The sequence below is a fragment of the Sorghum bicolor genome, chromosome 1, assembly GCF_000003195.3.
Source record: "Sorghum bicolor cultivar BTx623 chromosome 1, Sorghum_bicolor_NCBIv3, whole genome shotgun sequence".
NCBI lineage: Eukaryota > Viridiplantae > Streptophyta > Magnoliopsida > Poales > Poaceae > Sorghum > Sorghum bicolor.
In genome coordinates, this window is record NC_012870.2 from 31,865,598 (window position 1) to 31,886,412 (window position 20,815).

General features: G+C 42.7%; 1 protein-coding gene across 4 annotated transcripts; it reads right to left on the reverse strand.

The window, feature by feature from the left end:
• On the reverse strand, window positions 11,315-16,409 carry LOC8063302 (alanine aminotransferase 2). 4 transcript variants are annotated; one of them, XM_021453756.1, is made up of 17 exons: window positions 16,173-16,409; window positions 16,004-16,057; window positions 15,790-15,840; window positions 15,604-15,669; window positions 15,434-15,495; window positions 15,270-15,348; window positions 14,972-15,076; window positions 14,616-14,726; window positions 14,370-14,507; window positions 14,222-14,296; window positions 14,013-14,133; window positions 13,459-13,613; window positions 13,309-13,383; window positions 12,991-13,194; window positions 11,981-12,841; window positions 11,768-11,895; window positions 11,315-11,664 (listed from the first exon to the last, which is right to left on the reverse strand). In XM_021453756.1, the coding sequence occupies exons 1-15, from the start codon at window positions 16,212-16,214 to the stop codon at window positions 12,776-12,778; spliced, it is 1,404 nt and encodes a 467-aa protein (XP_021309431.1). In that variant the 5' UTR covers window positions 16,215-16,409; the 3' UTR covers window positions 11,315-11,664; window positions 11,768-11,895; window positions 11,981-12,775. The 4 variants fall into 4 exon arrangements, with proteins under 4 accessions (XP_021309431.1, XP_002467302.1, XP_021309484.1 ...); XM_002467257.2 differs by having other exon boundaries at window positions 11,981-12,864; window positions 16,173-16,407; XM_021453809.1 differs by lacking the exon at window positions 14,972-15,076 and having other exon boundaries at window positions 11,981-12,864; window positions 16,173-16,408.

The following is a 20,815-nucleotide window of genomic DNA, read 5'->3' on the forward strand; positions in this document are numbered from 1 at the left end:
ATACTTTAATTCTCATACCGATTGCAAACTCATCAAACTCCCCTAATGTGAACATAGTACCCTAATCGGCAGTAATTGTTTGAGGAATTCCAAATCGGTAAATAATATGCTCTTTCACAAAATCAATCATATTGGCCAATGTGACTTTCTTCAGAGGAATAGCTTCAACCCACTTGGTGAAATAATCGGTGGCAACCAAGATAAACTTATGTCCTTTGCTCGATGGTGGGTAAATTTGGCCGATTAGATCAATAGCCCATCCTCGGAATGACCAAGGTTTAATAATGGGATTCATGGCTGATGCGGGTGCCCTTTGAATATTGCCAAATTTCTGACATCCTTAACACCCCTTGAAATATTTGAAACAATCTTCAAGTATGGTTGGCCAATAATACCCATTCCTCCTAATCATCCATTTCATCTTAAAAGCCGACTGATGTGCTCCACATGCTCCTTCATGGATTTCTCCCATTAAACTTTTAGCCTCATCATTACCTAAGCATTTGAGAAGAATTCCATCAATCGTTCGATAATATAATTCATCTTCGAGGAGCACATACTTGGTGGCTTGAAACCGAACACGTCTCTCAACTTTCTTGGATGGATCTTTCAAATAATCAACGATTTCTTTTCTCCAATCATTGGCACTGATTGCCGATATTGTGTTTAACATGGGCTGATATCCCGAGGCATGCTGAGCCAACCGATTGGCCTCTTCATTATGCAATCGAGGAACATGCTCTAATCGGAAATCCCTGAATTCCTTTAATAGTTGCATACTCCTTTCGTAATACGTTATTAAGACCTCACTCCGGCATTTATAACCAACATAGAATCTTCGAAGATTTCAACAGCGTCAGCACGAACCTCTTTCAACAATTCCAACCCCTTAATTAAGGCTTGATACTCAGCTTGATTATTCGTCGATGTGGCAACAATCGGCAAGGAAAACTCATATTTCCTTCCCCGAGGGGAAATTAATACTATGTCGATTCCTGCCCCCCGGTCACACGTGGATCCATCAAAGAAAAGTGTCCAAGGTACAATTTCCAAAGTCTCCACTGCACCACAATGTTGAGTCACAAAATCGGCCATAATCTGTCATTTAACCGCTTTAGCCGATTCGTAACGCAGATCGAATTCCGACAATGCCAAAATCCACTTACCGATCTTGCCACTCATAATCGGCATAGACAGCATATATCGGACCACGTCATCTTTGCATATGATAGTGCATTCAGCCGATAACAAATAGTGCCTCGACTGAATACATGAGAAATATAGACACAAACATAACTTTTCAATGGCCGAATACCTGGTTTCAGCATCAATCAACCTTCTGCTTAAATAGTAAATTACACGCTCCTTCCCTTCAAATTCTTGAATCAAAGCTGAACCGATGACCATCCCATCGGTAGATAAATATAATCTGAAGGACTTTCCTTGCTGAGGTGGAATCAGAACTGGAGGATTTACCAAGTAATTCTTGATTTCATCTAAAGCCAACTGTTGCTCTTTCCCCCATATAAATTCTTGATCGGCTTTCAACTTAAGTAAAGGACTAAAAACACGAATTTTACCAGACAAGTTAGATATAAACCTCCTGATAAAATTTACCTTGCCGATCAAGGACTGAAGCTCAGTTTTGTTGGTAGGAGCAACTATTTTATTGATAGCATCAATAGATCTCCTACTAATTTCAATCCCCCTTTGATGCACCATGAAACCAAGGAATTATCCTGCCGATACACCAAATGCACACTTGTTAGGGTTCATCTTTAAACCATGCTTCCTTGTGCATTCCAACACCCTTCGCAAATCGGCAAGATGTTTTGTGAAATCTCCAGACTTAACTACCACATCATCAATATAAATTTCCACCAGCTTGCCGATGAACTCATGAAAGAAAAATTCATGGCCCTCTGATAAGTAGCACCAGCATTTTTCAAGCCAAAGGTCATAACTATCCATTCAAACAACCCAACATGACCAGGACATCTAAATGCAGTCTTTGGAATATCTTCTTCAGCCATGAATATTTGATTGTATCCTGCATTGCCATCCATAAAGCTGATGATCCGATGCCCAGCCGCAACATCAACTAGTAAATCGGCAACCGGCATTGGGTAGCCATCCATCGGTGCAGCTTTATTAAGATTCCTGAAATCAATGCAAACTCGAAGCTTCCCATTTTTCTTGTAGACTGGAACAACATTGGAAATCCACTCGGCATACCGACACTGCCGAATAAATTTAGCTTCAATAAGTTTGGTTATTTCGGTCTTAATATCAGGAAGAATATTAGGATTACATCGGCGAGCTGGCTGTTGATGTGGCCGAAATCCAGACTTGATGGGTAACCGATGTTCCAAAATCGATCGGTCCAAATCAGGCATCTCAGTATAATCCCAAGCAAAGCAATCTTTATATTCCTTTAACAAATCGGTTAACTGCTGCTTACACTCAGAATTTAACTTAGCACTAATAAAAATAGGTCTAGGTTTATCACCACTACCTATATCTACCTCTACCAAATCATCGGCCGATGTGAACCCCTAGCCTAGTTTTCCATCATCGGCGAATCTATCCATTAAAACTCCTCATCAGAACCGACTGCCTGGATCGGTGGAATTTCATAATCGGCAACTTTGAGGAAATCCTTCTCTTGAATCTCTCCTGAGATACATCTAGTCCTCTCATAGGTATCTGCCTCTGCCGATGCGATGACATACGAAGAGTCTCCCGGAACAATCTCAATCTTGTCACCTACCCACTGAACCAAGCACTGGTGCATTGTAGATGGGATGCAACAATTGGCATGAATCCAATCTCTCCCTAACAGTAGATTGTAGGCACCTTTTCCACTGATCACAAAGAAGGTCGTCGGCAAGGTTTTGCTGCCGATGGTCAACTCGACGCAGATTGCCCCCTTAACCGGAGACACATTTCCTTAAAAGTCTTTCAGCATCATATCGGTCTTGGTCAAATCTTGATCTCCTTTTCCAAGCTTCCGATAGACTGCATACGGCATGATGTTGATTGCGGCTCCACCATCAATTAATATCTTGGTCATCGGCTGACCATCAACTCTTCCTTTGACAAACAGAGCCTTAAGATGTTGCCTTTCATTGTCGGCAGGCTTTTCAAAGATAGTTGTCATCGGATCCAGAGCCAACTAAGCTATTTGGTCGGAAAACTTCAACTCCTCATCATCACTGGATGGCGCAAGGAACTCCATCGGCAACATAAATACCATGTTAACATCTGCCGATGGCCCTTTCCCCTTAGGATCCGGTTGTTGCTGATCCCCAGACTGGCCAGAGTTCTCGCCCTTGCTTAGCTCTTCTCGTCTTTCGCGTTGCAGTCTCCTCTTCTGTGTCTTAGTCAACCCCTCTGGACACCATGGGGGAAGTGCTGACTGCCTTGCCGATGGACGACGATGTTCCCTTGACTCCATCCGATGAGTATTGGCGTCCCTGCAAAATATAAACTCATTGGGAACTCGTGCATTAGCCATCTCTTCAAGCTCTTCTTGGTTCCTGGGAAAATATTCGACATGATCACCAAGCCTATCATGCACACTGAGCCTGCCCCCAAGCCGATCATGAACTCACGCTCTCCCCCTAATCGGCCCATTAAACCGCCGATCATCATCGTGATAGCGCCGATCGGATCTGTCATATTTCACTCAGGGCAATCTCTAACAGTGGGTAATTTAATGTTCTGCTCCCAGCAATGGATAAAGAACGGGCAGTTCCAGTGATCCTTGTGCCGATTCCACTCCTGTCGGCGTCTTTCTTCTTCCCGACGATAGTCTTCTTGCTGGCGCCGATACCGATCCTCACGTTGTTGCCAAGTCTCCCGGGGCCTTCTATGAGTTATCACAATACCAGATCGGGGAGGCCTTCCCGAGTTAGTTTCCTCTTGGATCAAGCCTTTTCCTTTAGCATCGGCAGCAGTAATTTGATGCTGAGGATCTACCGATGCATTCCTTTCAGCTGCTCCCGACGTTAAGACCATGGTCTTTCCCTTGGCATCCAACATATTTGTTGGGAAAGGATGTTGATCGATCTTCATCGGCTTCTGAGTTTTGGAATTGTCAAATTTGATTCTCCCATATTCAATAGCCAATTGCAGCTGTTGCCTAAAAACTTTGCACTCATTGGTGCTGTGAGAGGTTGCATTGTGCCACTTGCAGTATTTCATCTTCTTCAATTCTTCAGCCGATGGAATTACATGATTGGGTGACAATTTGATTTGCCCTTCCTGAAGTAGAAAGTCAAATATCCTATCGGCTTTAGTAATGTCAAATGCAAACTTCTCTGGCTCTTCATGCCCAAAAGGACAAGACATCGGCTTCTTATTTTTCACCCACTCTGCCAAGCCGATGACTGGCTCTTCATCAGAATCTGAGCTTGCTGCCTCATCAACAAATGACACCTTTTTGTTCCAAGCTCTCTTAGGCTCAAAGGGTTTGATATCTTGGTCGGAAATCCTATGGACCAAGTGACTCAGGCTCTCGAACTCTTGAGAAGCATATTTGTCCCTGATATGTGGCAACAAAGCCTGGAAAGCCAAATCGGCTAGCTACCGATCGTCCAAAACCAGACTATAGCATTTATTCTTGACTTCCCGCAACCTCTGCACAAAACTTTCAACCAATTCATCATTGCGTTGTTTCAATCTGACCAAATCAGTAATCTTCTTCTCATGGACTCCAGAAAAGAAGTACTTATGGAATTGCTTCTCCAGATCAGCCCAAGTGATCACTGAGTTAGGAGGTAACGAAATAAACCAAGTAAAAGCTGATCCAGATAAAGATGATGAGAACAAGCGAACCCTTAACTCATCTCTATTAGCAGCTTCTCCACATTGGATGATAAACCTGTTGACATGCTCCATAGTCGATGTATCATCCTGTCCAGAAAACTTAGTGAAATCTGGTACCTTATACCGATTTGGAAGTGGAATTAAATCGTATGCAGGAGGATACGGCGTTCGATAAGAGTAAGTGTTGACTTTGGGTTTTATCCCAAATTGGTCTCTCATCACTTCAGCAATCTTATCGGCCCAATAAGCATCGGCATCTTGCCGATGGGGTGGCTGCAGATCTGGCGCTTGCTGATAAACTTCCACGTGTCGCTGAGGCACACGATCTGCATGGAACGTAGGGTTGATCGTCTGACCACCAAACTGTTGACCAAGATTCATCAGCTGGTTGGCCAACCCTTGATTCTGGAACCCAGGTTGGATCTGGCCTTGTTGAAACCCTGGAGCTTGATGATCCTGTGGAGGCATCTTTGGAAAGACTGGCTGCCCTGTCCATCCATTGTTGGCATTCATCGGCATAAACCCTACCGATGACTGGAAATTGGGCATCATCATCGAATTGACATACCCTGGCTGTGTCATAAACCTCTGTTGCGTCGACATTGAATCTGCCGATGCATTAGGCATCTGGAACGTTGGAGCTTGAGAATTCCCAGTGTAAGGTCTTGCAGTAGTGGTTGTAGTATACTGGGGACTCTGATTCATCGGTAGATTTGGAGTTGCCGATGCTATAGGAGCCTTGCCTCTCATGTCAGCCGTTTGGGACGTGCCCGGTGTCTTCAACATCATCTCCGGGGGCATACCATAACCCCACCAGTTGGGAGGAACAGATCCTAACATTGCCGATGTGAGTAGATCTGTGGCAAGCTTGATTTGCTCATCTAAAATCGATGGATTGGTCGTCATCGGCGTAGATTGCACATTAGTGAGTCCTAGTGTGCTTGGAGGAGTAGTAGTTTCTGTAGCCGCAGCGGCCGTAGTAGCCGATGGAGCTGTGACAACTGGTGATCCTAGCTGATGATAAACAGGGCCCACATAATTTGGTGGCAATTGTCCTTCTTTGAAAGTTCTAGCCACGGTGTTAAAAACCGTATTGGACAGCACACTAGCTTGGTTGATCAAGGCACGGTTGATGGCATTGTCGACCATGTCTTGGAGTTTACCAGGATTAGCTTCAAAAGTGACCTGCCGAGGCACCGGCAGTGCTCCCTTCTGGATTACTTCGCCGCTCCTGTTGATACTGAAGGACTTCAAACATTGCTGCTTGTAATCCTCCATAGCTTTTGCAATAGCTTGCTTCTACTCATCTCTGAGATTGGCTTCCGTCACGGGGATGACGTTCTCCAAGTCGAACTCGGTAGTCGACATGTCGATCCTGATCTTGAGTCTGGTCCCACTGGGCGTGCCAAAAGATGTGTTGGTGCAAAAGCGGATCTGCAAACACAAAGGGCTAATACCCGATTCAAACGTTAAGGCGTGCCAGCCGATTTGACCTTACTATCGGCAAAGGTGATAACTCGAATACTTTGGTCCCGATAACAACGATGCACCCGGATGTCACGGCCAAGAGGTATTCACGCGGAACTCGAGAACACGCCGAGCTTAAGTCGACGAATTCCTAAGAACTCATAGTAAAAAGGAAAATATGACGAAGTCGTCGAAAAAGTAGATGCTAGAATATGAGTAAAAACTTGTGTTTGATTGATTGATAGATATCTCATTACAAGGCCCTAGGGTCTACATTTATACCCTGCTCAAAGAGCTACAATCAGACATGACTAGGACTCGAATTCCAAATTAAACAGAATCTGTATACAAAACGAATTTAAATAACTAAGGAAAACATAAAACTACCCCCTTGTAACCGACCAGGACACCACCACAGATCAATCGGCAATCTTCACGCTTTCCTTCAGAGTCATCGGCAACCTTCCTGTTATGGCCATCGGCAAACACCGATATTGATCATCGGAAAGAACACATCACCACCCCTAGACTTAGTCATATTCAATCGTCTCTTCATCGGCAACTATCCTCATCGGCAACTCTTCTGCAGACCAGTTACCGTTGCTCTACCTGTCGATCTATACTCTACAGGTCCCTGGGTACGTGTTCAAAAACGGTGTCAACAACCCCACCAAGCTATAAATAGAAGGCAAGACCCCCTGGAGGAGGCTAGATCAAGAGATGAAGAGCCAGAGCATTAAATAGAAATCCACTAGATCTACGCTAGCAATCAAGATAGAAATTAGAGAGAGAGAGAGTAGAGGAGTAGAGATTTGGAGGAGTCCCGGCCTGTCAGAGCTTCCAGGAGCTGTATTTGTCTGGATTCGGCTCCCTTGCCCGGAACCGCGTTCTGAGGTACTTTTGTATTTATCCTTCTGATTCAAGTAAGCAACTTGTTTGTATTCATTCTTTGGTTTGCAACTCATATTATATTGAGTACTATGATTTGGGTAGCTCCTAGGTCGGAGTAGTGATTCGTAGCGTAGACGTGGTGTCTGGGCTATGGTTGCTTGTGAATGTCTCCTGATCAGCCGAACAGTGGTAGTTCGCGAAGGTGACTTTATAGTTGCGTTGATTCCTCTGTAGTCCACTTCCGGTTGATAGGATTGATAGGCTTATAGGTGCCTGATAGGGGATTACTCCGATTCTTCCCTATTTGGGTTACTTGCCCGATAAGACGATACTATACAAAGTTTACGGTTATTGGAACCATAGTACATTAGTATTTCCTCATCATCAATAGTTTCTAGATTGTTTGTGCCTCCTTGAAAGCCCTAGTTTGGTTTTGGATAATTGATGAAACCCTAGTACTAACCTCTATACTAAGTGTGTGTAGACTTAATGAGGTTGGTACATGCCAAGTGATGGAGCAAGTGATGATCATGGTGATGATGGTGATGACCACAAGATGATCAAGTGCTCAACTTGAAAAGAAGAAAGAGAAAAACAAAACCCTATGGAGATCAAGGCAAAGGTATTGCTTAGGGTTTTTGGTTTTGGTGATCAAGACACCATAGAGGCAGCTCCGGCTCTATGATTTTAAAGGCCCTTGGGCAAGCAAGATCGTAAGGGCCCGTTGAACTAGTTTTTAATATAAATATTGAACTATATGTACAATAGAAATAATAAATTACTTTGCAATACACGTTTAGTTCATGGAACATAACAATAGTATAATAAAACACTATAAATAAAAACCTTTATAATTACCTCAAATAAAATGTAATGCTTTAGTGCCTTGTAAAAAACCTTCTATGGGCGTTTCTTGATGCAAAATCTTCAACGATAGTATCCACATTAATGTCATCCAAAATATCCTTCTCAATGGTGCACATAGCTAAGCCATTCAACCTTTCCTATGACATAGTGGACCTCAAATAATTTTTCAAAAGTTTCAATTTGGAGAAACTCCTTTCGGCCGATGCTACTGTCACTGGAATAGTTAAGAGAATTCGATATGCAACTGAGACATTAGGATAGCATTCTGAAGCTTTAACAAACTGAAGAATCTCAACTATTAACTCAACTTTCTTAGTTGAATAAGAACCCAAATATTCTCTGAGTTGAATAAGAACCCAAATATTTTCTCAAATTTCTTAAGATTCTCAAATGCTTCTTAGGCAACATCTATCATATTCAAATAAATACTTTAAATTAGAAATTCATAACCCTAAAATAAGAAAAGAATTGAGAAAAAATCTAATCAGACTGTTGACTGTTGTGTGCTACTTACGGATGGTTGCTGAGTTGCTGAGTTGCTGCACGTCAGCGACACGGCGATCGGCGACTTGGCGTTTGGACTTTGGCGATGGAGTCTGAACTTCTGGTGTGCAGCAGGCGGCGGCGACAGAAACTGAAGGTGAAGCGATCCCGATCTGCCGATCAGGAGAACTGACCACGAGAAGGTTACATACATGTACATGCTGCCAGGCTGGTTTAGATGGGCCATGCTAATGTTATTTGCTAAATAGAAAATTATATCTACTAATTAACTATATCCTGCTGGCCCCCCCATCTCCATGGGCCCCCGGCCGTCGCACTGCCTGCCCACCCCCTAGAGCCGGCCCTGCATAGAGGGTGTGATCACATTTAGGATAGATAGTCGTACTATAAAGAGGGGAATTCTTTGGCTAAGTGGTTATCAAGCGCCACTAGGTGTCATTGTTCATGTGTATGCATTTAGAACCTAGTGAGCTAACTTAACTCCTTCGAAGAAAATGATTGTGAAAATGCTAACACACGTGCACTTGTGGGTACACACTTTGTGGTGTTGTCACACTTTGAGAAGGAGGTGGAGTTTGAAGGGTAGAGAGAGGATGGGTATATCTTCTATTGCGCCGATGGGAAAATTGGAGAAGTCGCGGGAGTGTTTCTCGCTCACCGGACGCTGGCCACTGAGGCACCGGACGCTGAGTCTATGCGTCCGGTGTAGTCAGTGCCTGGCTCAGCTAGGGTAAGGCACTGGACGCCAGGCGCCGGACGCAGGCTGGAGCGTCCGGTGTTCTGAGTCCGGTGTCCGCGCGTTTTGCAATGCTCCCTGGGTTTAAGTCCGGTGAGCACCGAACGGTCCGATGCTCAGCGTCCGGTGACCCTGTGCATTTGCAGACCTCTCTGAGTTTAATACCGGTGTGCACCGGACGTGTCCGGTGCCAACTTAGGAGCATCCGGTGCTCTGCAGGTTACCGTTAGACTCTGACGCGAGAGATTCAAAAGGTGACTTATGGCCGTTTCTGGAGCACCGGACGCAAGGGTTGAGCGCCCGGTGCCTCCTGAGTAGCGTCTGGTGACCTCGCAGTTTGCCTAGTGAAAGAGCCAACGGCTCTATTTGTTTGAGGGGGCTATAAATACGTGTTGGCCGGCTTAGGACTTATAACCCTTGGCACTCTAACATACTTGACATCCTTGTGAGCCTAAGCAAACACCTCCCACTCATCTCCTTCATAGATTAAACATCTTTGTGAGATTGGGAGTGATTCCAAGTGCATTTGCTTGAGTGATTGCATCTAGTGGCACTTGGGGATCGATTTGGCTGAGGTTTTCTTGTTACTCTTGGTGGTTGCCGCCACCTAGACGGCTTGGAGCAGTGGAGGAGCTTTAGCATGAGTTGGTGATTGTTCGTGGCCATCTCCCGGAGATTGTGAGGGGTCTTGTACCTTCCCAGCGGAGAGCCAAAAGGTAACTCTAGTGGATTGCTCGTGTCATTGAGCTACCTCACTTGTGGATAGGTTCTTGTGGTGTCCTAGAGGACGAGGTTCGTGCTACACCTCTTAGCCACCTAACCACCAAGTGTTGGTCGACACAACGGGGACGTAGCGTGCCGGCAAGCACGTGAACCTCGGGAGAAAAATTGGTGTCTCAATTGTGTTTGATTGATATTCTCCCGGTGCTTGATTGTTTATATTGGTGATTGGTTCATCCCCTACACGGCGGTATACATATCTCATCCTACCTTTACTTACCGCAAACTAGTGTAATTAGTTTAGTTGCTTACTTTGCCTTATGTAGCATAGTTCACTAGTGTAACTTGTAGAGACTTAGTTCTTGTGTGCATAGTGATTGTAGCAACTAGAATTGTTGGGTAGGTGGCTTGCAAACACCCCTTTAGAGCTAGAGCAAAAAGTTTCACTTTGTTATTTACTAACCACTTGCTCTAGTGAGTTTGTAGATTTTTTTAATAGGCTATTCACCCCCCCCCTCTAGCCATATTAGGACGTTTCACTCCTTAGATTAAGAAATTATAGGCTAAGTCATAAATCACCTACTGTTCTTTTGGGTTCGATATTAAAACCGGGTTGATCTTGGTGAAGTGCTGATCAGTATATATCTGGCCGCTTGCGGATAATCTGATTATAATCATTATTAGGGTGCAGTTCATTTATACCAACAACCTAGCAAGAGGGGCCTAGGCACAGGCAGCGGCCATAGTTCCCTATACAACAATCAAGCAACCAACAGAGTGGTCTTAAAAAAGATTAGTGATGGAGCTCCACAGACGATGACCAATGAACAATATCAAATAACAACCTAACAAACAAAGAGAAAGTCAGTGGCAGATGCCCAATCTTCCAGTAATCATATCATGGATGAATCCTCAAGACAATATACCAATCTTCTAGTAGTGATATCATGGATGAATCCTCAAGACAACATCTCCCAAAAGGGTGTCGCCAGCTACCCTATGATTAGAGGAGGGCAGGGTCAAGGGGACAACAACTGAAGGTGGGTGGTGCGGTGAGGCGGCGGGAGCCACCGGCCACGAGTGATGGAAGTGTGAGGGAGGGGGCGGAGGAGGGGTGTGTGAGGGAGCGTGCATGAGCAGGGTCAGAGGTAGGGGTAGGGGCAGTGCCGGCAAAGAGGAAGAAGGGTCGCGTGGTTCCCAAATGCGCCTCGTTTTCGGATATCTTCGCCCCTCTCAAAAGTAATAGCTTGATTGACTCTCTTTAATCTTCTTGCAGTCTAGCGACATGACAAGCAAACGAGAAAGAGTGTTCCATTGTTCCTTGATTGTCACATGGTACTGAAACTGAAGCCTAAAGTAAAATTGCACACTATTCTGAGTATATATACTTCCTCTTATCCTTGAGAGACTGAGAACTGGCCAGCTTGATCAGCTCCTCCTCTTTACTGCAATTCTATCCTACACACAAAGATCCTTATTAAACCACTGCTACAAGGCAACAAGCAAACAAAACACACCATCATGGTACTGAAACAAAGATCCTTCTTCAGTTCTTCCCCATGCTAACAGCAGCCTGGAGGCTGCTCCAGTCGATCCTACCCACAGTAGGCGCTGTCCTCTGCCTCTGATCTTCTTGGTTCTTCGTTTTTCTGATTAATCACATCACAGCAAAAGCATTATGCGGTCAGTTACTGCATCCCCTACTGTACGTTCACAAGCTGCAAGACAGATCAAATCTTGAGTGTGACTTACTTGTCCATATTGAGTATCTCCATGTCCTGCCAGGTCAGTCTCGGGCCTTCGTCTAGGCCTTCACACACCAATTCACCGTTCTCATTGGTGTAGCAGAGGATTCCCATGTTCTTGTCCTCATAAACCTGCTGTAAGATAAAGTTCCTGATCAGAAAAAGAAGAGAGATGTTTCAGATGGGAGGCCACGTCTTGTAACGAAAAATTGGTATATACCTTGTTGACCTTGCCGGAGAAGCTGACAGAGTTGGATTTTTTCTTGGAGCAGTCATCGATGGCGATGGAGGCTCTTATCATCGTCATCCTCGAGGTCTTCCTCCTCGGAACGATGGTTACACTAGATGAGTAGCAGCAGCACCTCAAGGTCAAGGCAGCCATGGATGATGGGGTTGGAGAAGCCTTGCAGGAACCATTGATACAAGTAATCATAATCATGGGGCTGATGTCATGTAAATGGCCACTAGTGGTGAGGGTGGTGGAGGATATTGTACTAAATAAACATGGATTTTAGGTCAATGAAAGGCGTGGCAACGATTGTGGTTGGGCTGCATAGCATAGATTAAGTGCAGTTGTCAGCTGTGACATTGACAGATAATCAGTGGCAACTGGCCAATTCCGTCTCTAACTCTCGTAGCATTATTATTGGGTAAAAATATTTTGGTTTGTTTTTGTTTAGGTCTGAGACAATGACTTCCAACTTGCTTCCATCAATTCTCTCGACCTCGGGATTATAGTAGACTGAAACAAAAGTCGATGTGTTCCAGGTGAAAATCTGTAACAATAGGATTTTATCATTCTATAAGAATGGTGGGCTGCCGGAAATAATTATGTTGGACTAAAATGGCTATAACAGACACAACAAAAATGAAAAACTCAGTCAGTTTCATACAGGAATCATGCACTTACAGAAGTCCAGGATTTCTCCAAAGTACAGTAATAAGTTATGCTACAATACAAATAGAAAAAAGAGAAGTTGGAGACTGTTAGTCGCGAAATTCTTCCATGAACACTTCATGAAATGCCATAAAACGGGAGATGATTAGTGGTAACTTCTCTTCCTGTGGCAGGACTGTGCATCTGAAATGCCATGTGCCATGTATCTTCAGTTCATAACAGAGGAATACCATATTAGAATGCCAAAAAAGAAATGTGATGAAAATTTTGTTTTATACTGCAATAAAACAATTCAGTTCACTGTGCCTTAAACATGATCGCAAAGCACTCACTTGTCCAAAAACAGAACCAGGCACAACAACGATCCCTGTGGTTTCAAGAAGGCGGACAGCATAGAATGCATCTGGCTGTGTGTTACATTCCTCAGCAGCTGCAATTGCCTTCTTTGGCAGACGAACTGAAGGGAATACAAACATTGCTCCTTCAGCCTTGCTACAAGTAACCCCTTCCAGACGGTTAAATGTGCACACCATGGCCTAAAACAACAGTGGAAGAATACAATGCCCCTGATTTCAGTGTTGCATCTTTTGTTGCTGTGCAATAGTAAAATCAGAGATGACACGACTGAATCGAAAATATACTAAAACAACCTCTGCACAGCGAGCAAAAGATGACAGGATGCTATCTCTTTCTGCCTGATAAGAGGTGTATGACTCATCTCCAACCTGAAAAAAGGTGACTTATCGTTGTTCGTAAAGCTGGCAAATCAATAGACAAGGAGATACGTTTCATTTTGTGACCTGTGGTGGGTTCATGACTAGGCTCATGAGGATCTGGCCAGTGATGTTGGAGCATGAGCTTAGGGATGCAACTTTGTACACTTGTTTCTTTACTTCACAATTAAAGCCTGTGACTTCCATGTAGCCTCCCCTTCTCCCACATTCTCCATAATATCCTGTCCACAAAAGAATCATTTCTTCCAGATTGATGAAAACTTTTTAGTATATGATACACCATCATCCAAGAGTCCAGACTACTACCCGCAAACAATTTATACAAGAAACAATTATTCATCAAACTGTGTTCCCATTTTTTTTATGGATAGGTACTCATTTACACACATTTGAAGTAAAAGCTTAAAGTACACCACTTATTTGTCAGTTCAGCTAACTGTATTCATGTAATAGTATGCACATTTATGTTATCATCCTAGGGTTTTCGATGTTGAAGGCAAAATTTCCTAACAAATTAAATAACAAGAGATTTTAAATTTCATTCATGCTTCATCTTTTTTAAAATGGTAGCTAGATTGAGTAGGGAATATGAAAGAAAGGAAGTAGTCAATATCAATTACCATTAGAAATCGAATGGAAGGACACTAAAGATATGTCTCCTTCGCCGTACCCCATGGACCGTGCTATTTTCTTGAAAGAGTGAAATTTCTTTTCATCTGTGTAAACATTTTCTTGATAAACCTTGAAAACAAGGTTTCATCAGGATTCAATTGAAAATGACACAAAGATTCAATTAAGCTACGACTAGGAAGATACAACAAAACTTTACCTCATCTGCTAGAAGAACAAGGTCTTCATTCCTACAGAAATCCACAATTTCACACTGATTTTCCTCCATAAGTACCTATGAAGAACATAATCACATTTGGACTGTTATATAGAAACCAAAATCACAAGTCAGTGATCAGTAGATATACATGTCCAGTAGGGTTGCCTGGATTTATAACCACAAGTCCCCTCACAACGACACCCATTGATCGGGCACCATCCAGCTGCTTCTTCAGATCTGATATGCTCACTCCCCAGCCTCTGGATTCGTCAAGGTAATATGGCACCTGATAAAGTAGATATGTTTTGCTCACAAAAAAAAATTGGTATGGCATAGGAAATAGTAATTGCTATGGATATTTTCTCTCTCTCTCTCTGTTAACTGTAGTACATACAAGAGTAGCGCCCTGGAGAACCATATAACTTGTGTACAAGGAATGTGATGGAATTGGGCAGAGGATACCATCTTTTTGATCCCGTATCAGTAGGTGCATCATCATGTGAACCTGTTCGAAAAGGAGCAACACAACCATCTTGACTGCGAAGAAGAAAAGAAGCTCACCGCAAGAATAGAGTATCTAGGCTTTGAGGTTTCTGATGCTAGTTATTTTCTTTTTCACAACAACAAGCATTGTATAAGTAACTAAATGCAAATATTATATCAGGATGTCCAACAGCTAGCAGAGGAAAAAGGCTTCTCCCAATTATCATTCAAAGTGCCTGCACTCTGCACGATGGAATGAAAAGGTACCGGTGGAGCTGCTCCATCTGTCAGGAAAATGTCCTCTGCATCACATGGGAAATTATCTCGAGAGGCAATTCCAGCAGCGATTATATTGCGCAAACCTTCAATACCCTATGAGTCAAAATATTTCAGTTTAGCAAAATTCAATTACCCTAAAGTAACTGTTTTCTTACTTGGTCCAGGTGGATAACCAGCAAAGGTAGTTATTTTGGGACGGAGGTAGCATAATTCTGCATTATAGAAATGACCAAAAAAAACAACAGGAGGGTGTTTCTGCATGTCTGAAGATGTTTTAGAATCATGCCTGACAGTGACTATATCCTCCTGTTGCTCTCCCAGGAAAGAGGTCTAGAATCTCCCGTGCCCTTGCTATTGCATCGGAGCTGCAACATCAGGGATTAGCAAGGAATCCCATACAACTTCTGGTGCACCAGCACCATATACTTATTAGCTGCGTTCATGTTTTACCTGAACAAGGAATTGGTTTCACTCTGTTCTAGAAGATGGGGATAGTCGCACAAGGCAAGAACCTGGAAAAGGAAAAAAAAAAAGAAAATCTTTATAAGAGGGTGTGATGAAGAGATGAGAAATACTGTATATAGTAAGTAGTACAATTACGGGGAACAATAATCAGGCACCTCTCGGAAGAACTTGTTTGGCTGCTGTCCCATGGATTGTGGATTGCTGAGGCTGCAATAGATTATCTAGCAGAAGACATGGAAAAGTTCAGTCTCGAGAAAAAAAAAATGGTGCGGTTATAAGACAGTACATGTGAATGAAGGGACAAATGAGATTATTCTCACCAGTCATCATAAATAACATACCTCGTCGAAAGGGTGTGACCCCGGTTTTGTTTCTATCTCATTTTGGATGCACTGTAAACCAAGAAAGACGACGGTATCAGGTAATTTATGTGGCCACAGCCACAGCCACAACCACATACCTGATCGATAGGTAGTAGGAGTAGAAAACAAAACGAAACGAAACCCGGGCCGGGCCGGGCTACACTACACCTGCATCTCTGGATCAATGGCGTACCTGCGCGCGGCGGGCAATGGCGTCGCCGCCGAGGTGATCCGCGAGCGCCAGCACCTGCATAAGCATAACATTAAGGGGGACTCGAACGTGGTCGTCAGACCGGCCGGAGAGCGGCCAGCATTATATTTGGGGGCCAAAATAGAGATGGCAGGCAGGCAGGCAGCAACACCTTTGGATTTAGGGAGTCGACGGTGAGAGCGCAAGGAGGCATCCTGCGCAGCTTTCTTTGGTTCTTTCTACGCCACCGCCGCCGCCGCCGTAGTCGAAGTCGAAATAGTGCTACGGTACGGGTTTAGGGGGTGGCCGAGTTGAGTGAGCCGGCGAGGTTTGGGAAGAATCGCCCAAACAATGCGCGGAGGTAATTAATGACAGACGACACGAGGACGACTCAGCAGCTAGTGCATGCGGTTGGTGGGAAGCGTACGAATAATTGCCGCTCGTGCAAATGCATCGATCGGCACAAGCCACAAGGACGGGACGGTGTGGCCCTCACCATGTTCACCACCATTCTTGTTATGGATTCCTATTCTTCTTCTTGCCTCAGGCTAGTCACAGTGGAGGTTTCACTAAGATATCATGCATATTTATTAGAGCGCCATGTTAGCAAAACTGCACTTTTTGTATGAAACGAAGAGAAGAGAGAAGGAAGTACGCTGGCGTTGTTTCCCACGCGGTGAAACAGGATGAAATCCCCACTGAGGACTAAATCGTTTCACTATCTTGCATGTGATCCAATTATTTTGCAGTAATTAAATGTTTTGCCCAGCCTAGGAAACATCAAGGTGAAACTCATGCATTGTGGAGGTTGTTTCATTGTTCGTTTCATTGATGCTCTGTCAACAGATTTGTTTTGGAAACAGTGCATTGAAACAGGTCATTGAGACTGGCCTCAGGGCACTCCCAATGCAAGACTCTATCACAGAGTCCAAGACAATTAATTACATATTATTTATGGTATTTTGCTGATGTGACAGCATATTTATTGAAGAAAGAGGTAGAAAAAATAAGACTCCAAGTCTTATTTAGACTCCAAGTCTATATTGTTCGAGGTAATAAATAACTTTAGACTCTATGATAGAATCTGTATTGTGAGTACCCTCAGCAGTAACCACAATGGAGATGGAGCACCGGATTCTGATCTCTGCGAGGAGGAATCTCCCCCAGAACCAGAATCCAAGGCAACGGTGCCCGTTTAAAGCGTAGGAAGAGTTACTGTGCCACAATTCTCTCACGCATTACAAACCGTCTCTAATTACTCTCACAAAAGAGACACTGAACATTTAGCACTATTATCGGCTTCGGCAAGACCCGATCCATATTCTTCCTGCGACCTGCATGAACACCTGTGATGTGACTCCTCTGAGATGGTGCCTTCCCAGATCTTGCAATCCTGCCAATATCATCAATACATACCAAAAAAAAAACACAAACTTGCCGCTATTTGTATTTTTTTCCGCAATCATAACTTTTATCGTAGCGCCGCTAAAGTGTATTTGTTACAACAAATTTCACTGCTATTACGCGCTATAGCGCCGCTATGATAAATCTTCTTAGTCTAACTCTTACAACTCCATCTTAGACTAGATTATCATTTATTATTTGTAACTAATTTAGTATTTTGGACAATAAAGTTTTCATAAACCATGCTGTAATGTCATATTGGTATTTTGTAATGTTATTTGGACTTATGAAAATATATTTTTATTCATCAAAAATTATATTTACCATGTTTTTATAAATTACTTGTGTTTTTCATGTATTTTTTTATAAAAACGCTATCTGCCATAGCGGCGCTATAGCTGCATAGCTCCTGAAAAAAAGTTGCCGCTATTTTCAATAGCCCGGTATTTAAAACTTTGATACATACATGGAAACAATATTTTGCAGCAAACAACGGAGATTTGATCAAAATTTTCCTCAATTGCCATCAAAGGCGCCAACAAAGTACAATGTTCCTCAATTCAGAGATCAGCTCACGCACACACAGTGACAAAGATGTTGTGGCCTGCTTTATTTGTTTCGGTCTACAGGATGGTGCTTCTAGGGGGGCGAAAGGGAGGGTTCTTCTATTTTTTTAATAGGATGGAAATAGTTTTGCCGTAAATTTTATTAGACAAATGATTGAATGAAAGAGAAAACAAAGACAAATCGATAATTACAAAGCCACCCATCAACTCAACTATGAGAAAAAACAACTAAAACAAAAGAACAACTGAAATGGAGAGAAGAGAGACTGAACCGATAAAAAGCGAAAGCGTTAAAGGTCTGGCTGGGTGGCCAAGAAACTAGAAAAAAAAAATCCTCACTGAGAATCTGGGATAGTAAGGAACAGTAGAGGTAGTTCAAGGTGGGGCGATGGTTTGCTGCGTTGCCGTATTGAACTGTTGAATATCAGTTGTACGACTTGTAGGGGTTGTTCCTCTTGTATTTGGAAAGTTCAATTTCGCTCCTTCTAGATATTCCATCAAATATAGATTAGGATTCCATCAAAAGAGGCCTTACTGTCTTATCAAATTTTGCTCTGCATTTTTTCTAGTATTTGTAAATAGACCCGTTTTTGAGGGATGTTTTGCAGCTGTGATAAGTTAAAGAGGCATTTACATATGCGTCATTATAAAAGTTAGTAATTACTTATAAGTTATTAAAAAAATTAAGTTCTCATAGGTGCCACTACTCTGAACTCTTTTGCTCTCTACGCCACTTCCGTCACATTTAACTCTAACAATGTTAAACTGCAGGTATGAAAAGTCAAAATACCCTCATGTCTGAATATGCAATTAATTTGTTTTGAGCATCTTAACAATCTCAAATGAAAAAACTCAAAACTAGAAAGTTGTAGATCTCACATCTACAATATCTATATAAAAAATATTTTTATTTGATTCCGTATAAAAAGTATGATTTATTTATATCTTTTTTGTTCGTAGTTCAATGAAGATATTTTTTATACAAAAGTTATAGATATTGTCGAGATCTACAACTTTCTAGTTCTGAGTTTTTTCATTTGAGGTCATTAAAATGCTAAAAAATAATTACATATTCAAGCCTGAGGGTATTTATGAATTTTCACACTCGCAGTTTAACACCATTAGAGCTAAATCTAATGGAAATGGCATGAATAGTAAAAAAGTTTAGAGCAGTGACACTTATGAGAACTTAATTTTTAATGGTTTATGAGTAATTATCAACTTTTATAATGGCACATAAGTAAAAGCCTCTGAGTTAAACCGATTTGTGACTATGGACCACACCTCTTTGGCAAAGATATAGTCTTTGCAAAGATGCAACTGTGTTTCCGGATTAAACTTGCTGCATAGTTTGCAAATCGGGTCATGTAGCCAGTTTGCTTGCTTAGGTTGTTTGATGTAAGAATCTTAGGGTGAAGAAGTGTCCACGCAAAGAACCAACATTTCCATTCAGTTCTAGCCTTCCAAATTAGAAAGATTTTGATCTTGGCAAAGCTTCCGATGAATTGTATTTGATAAGCTCTTTTGGTGGTATATTCACCGTTGGATGTCCATTTTCAATAGATTCCGTTCTCTGTATCAGGGTTTCGTACAATCCCCTGTAGTACCGCCTAGAGATTGACGAATTCCCTATTCTCAACACGAGAGTATATGTAGTGGTGTGACATGATCCACCCATTTGTTTTGATCCAGAGCTTTGTGAACTGTGATTTTTTTTTTCTTTTGGCTTTCGCGAGGTGTTGTTGATCCGGCTAGCGCGGTCCAAAAAAGAGTTGTTTTACCATTAATTACTAACCAAAACTTGTGTTGATGCATTAAATAAATCCAACCAAGGGAAGAAGATGGTGTTAGGTGAGAGAAAAGAAAAAAGTAATATTTATTACAGGAAGATATTATTGGGGTAGTTTCTAAATTCTTGGTGATGTGGCTGCTATGAAAAACGTGCCTCTACTAACCAAAGAAAATCTTGGGCGCTCCCTAAGTGTCGCTTCTTCATGTGGCTGGTTGCTCACAATCGCTATTGAACAACAAATAGGTTAGCTCGGCGAGACCTTCCTCACCCAGATCGGTGCCTATTATGTGACCAAGACTCCAAGAGGAAGAGAACATCCAACATCTATTCATTGGATGTGTGTTTACAAGACAATTCTAGCATGACATCCTACATAGCATAGGTCTTGCAGCACTTGCCCCGTAGCTAGTTGATTCCTCCTTTGATGCCTGGTGGGATAAGGTGGTCTTGACCGTAAGTGGAGATGCGCGAAAGGGATTGAATTCCCTCATGATGCTAGGTGCCTAGACCATCTGGAAGCATCGAAATGACTGTATCTTCAATGGAGCTACCCCTAGACTGTCTATGGCTTTGAACCTGGCTCAGGAGGAAGCCGTTTTATGGTCTTTAGCTAGTGCTAAGAGGCTGTCCCTGCACGTAGCATAGAATGGTGGTTAGAAAGTCTTTGGTCAGGTCGTTCTTCTTAGTCATAGGCGATTAGTTTCAGTTAGTAAGTTTGTGAGTGTGGGTGTGTGTTTGGGTTTATATGTGTTTGGGTCTTTGTATGACTCCTTTTATCTGCTATTAATACAATGATACTGTGTATTCCATAAAAAAATTAAAAAAAAAAATTTTGTTGATGCATTAAATAAATCCAGATCCACTTTTATCGCTTAGTACCTCTCATCTTAGCCCAAGTTCTTTCTCTGTGCTTCCATGTGAGCCAAAGCAAGCGGAGCCATAATGCTCGATGTCCAGAATGCTCAAACCCCCAATCTTCTTAAGGAGACGTGTGTTTGGCCAATTTATCAAGAAATGACCGCCACCTACATTTTTTGGTGTCTCGCCTCTCCA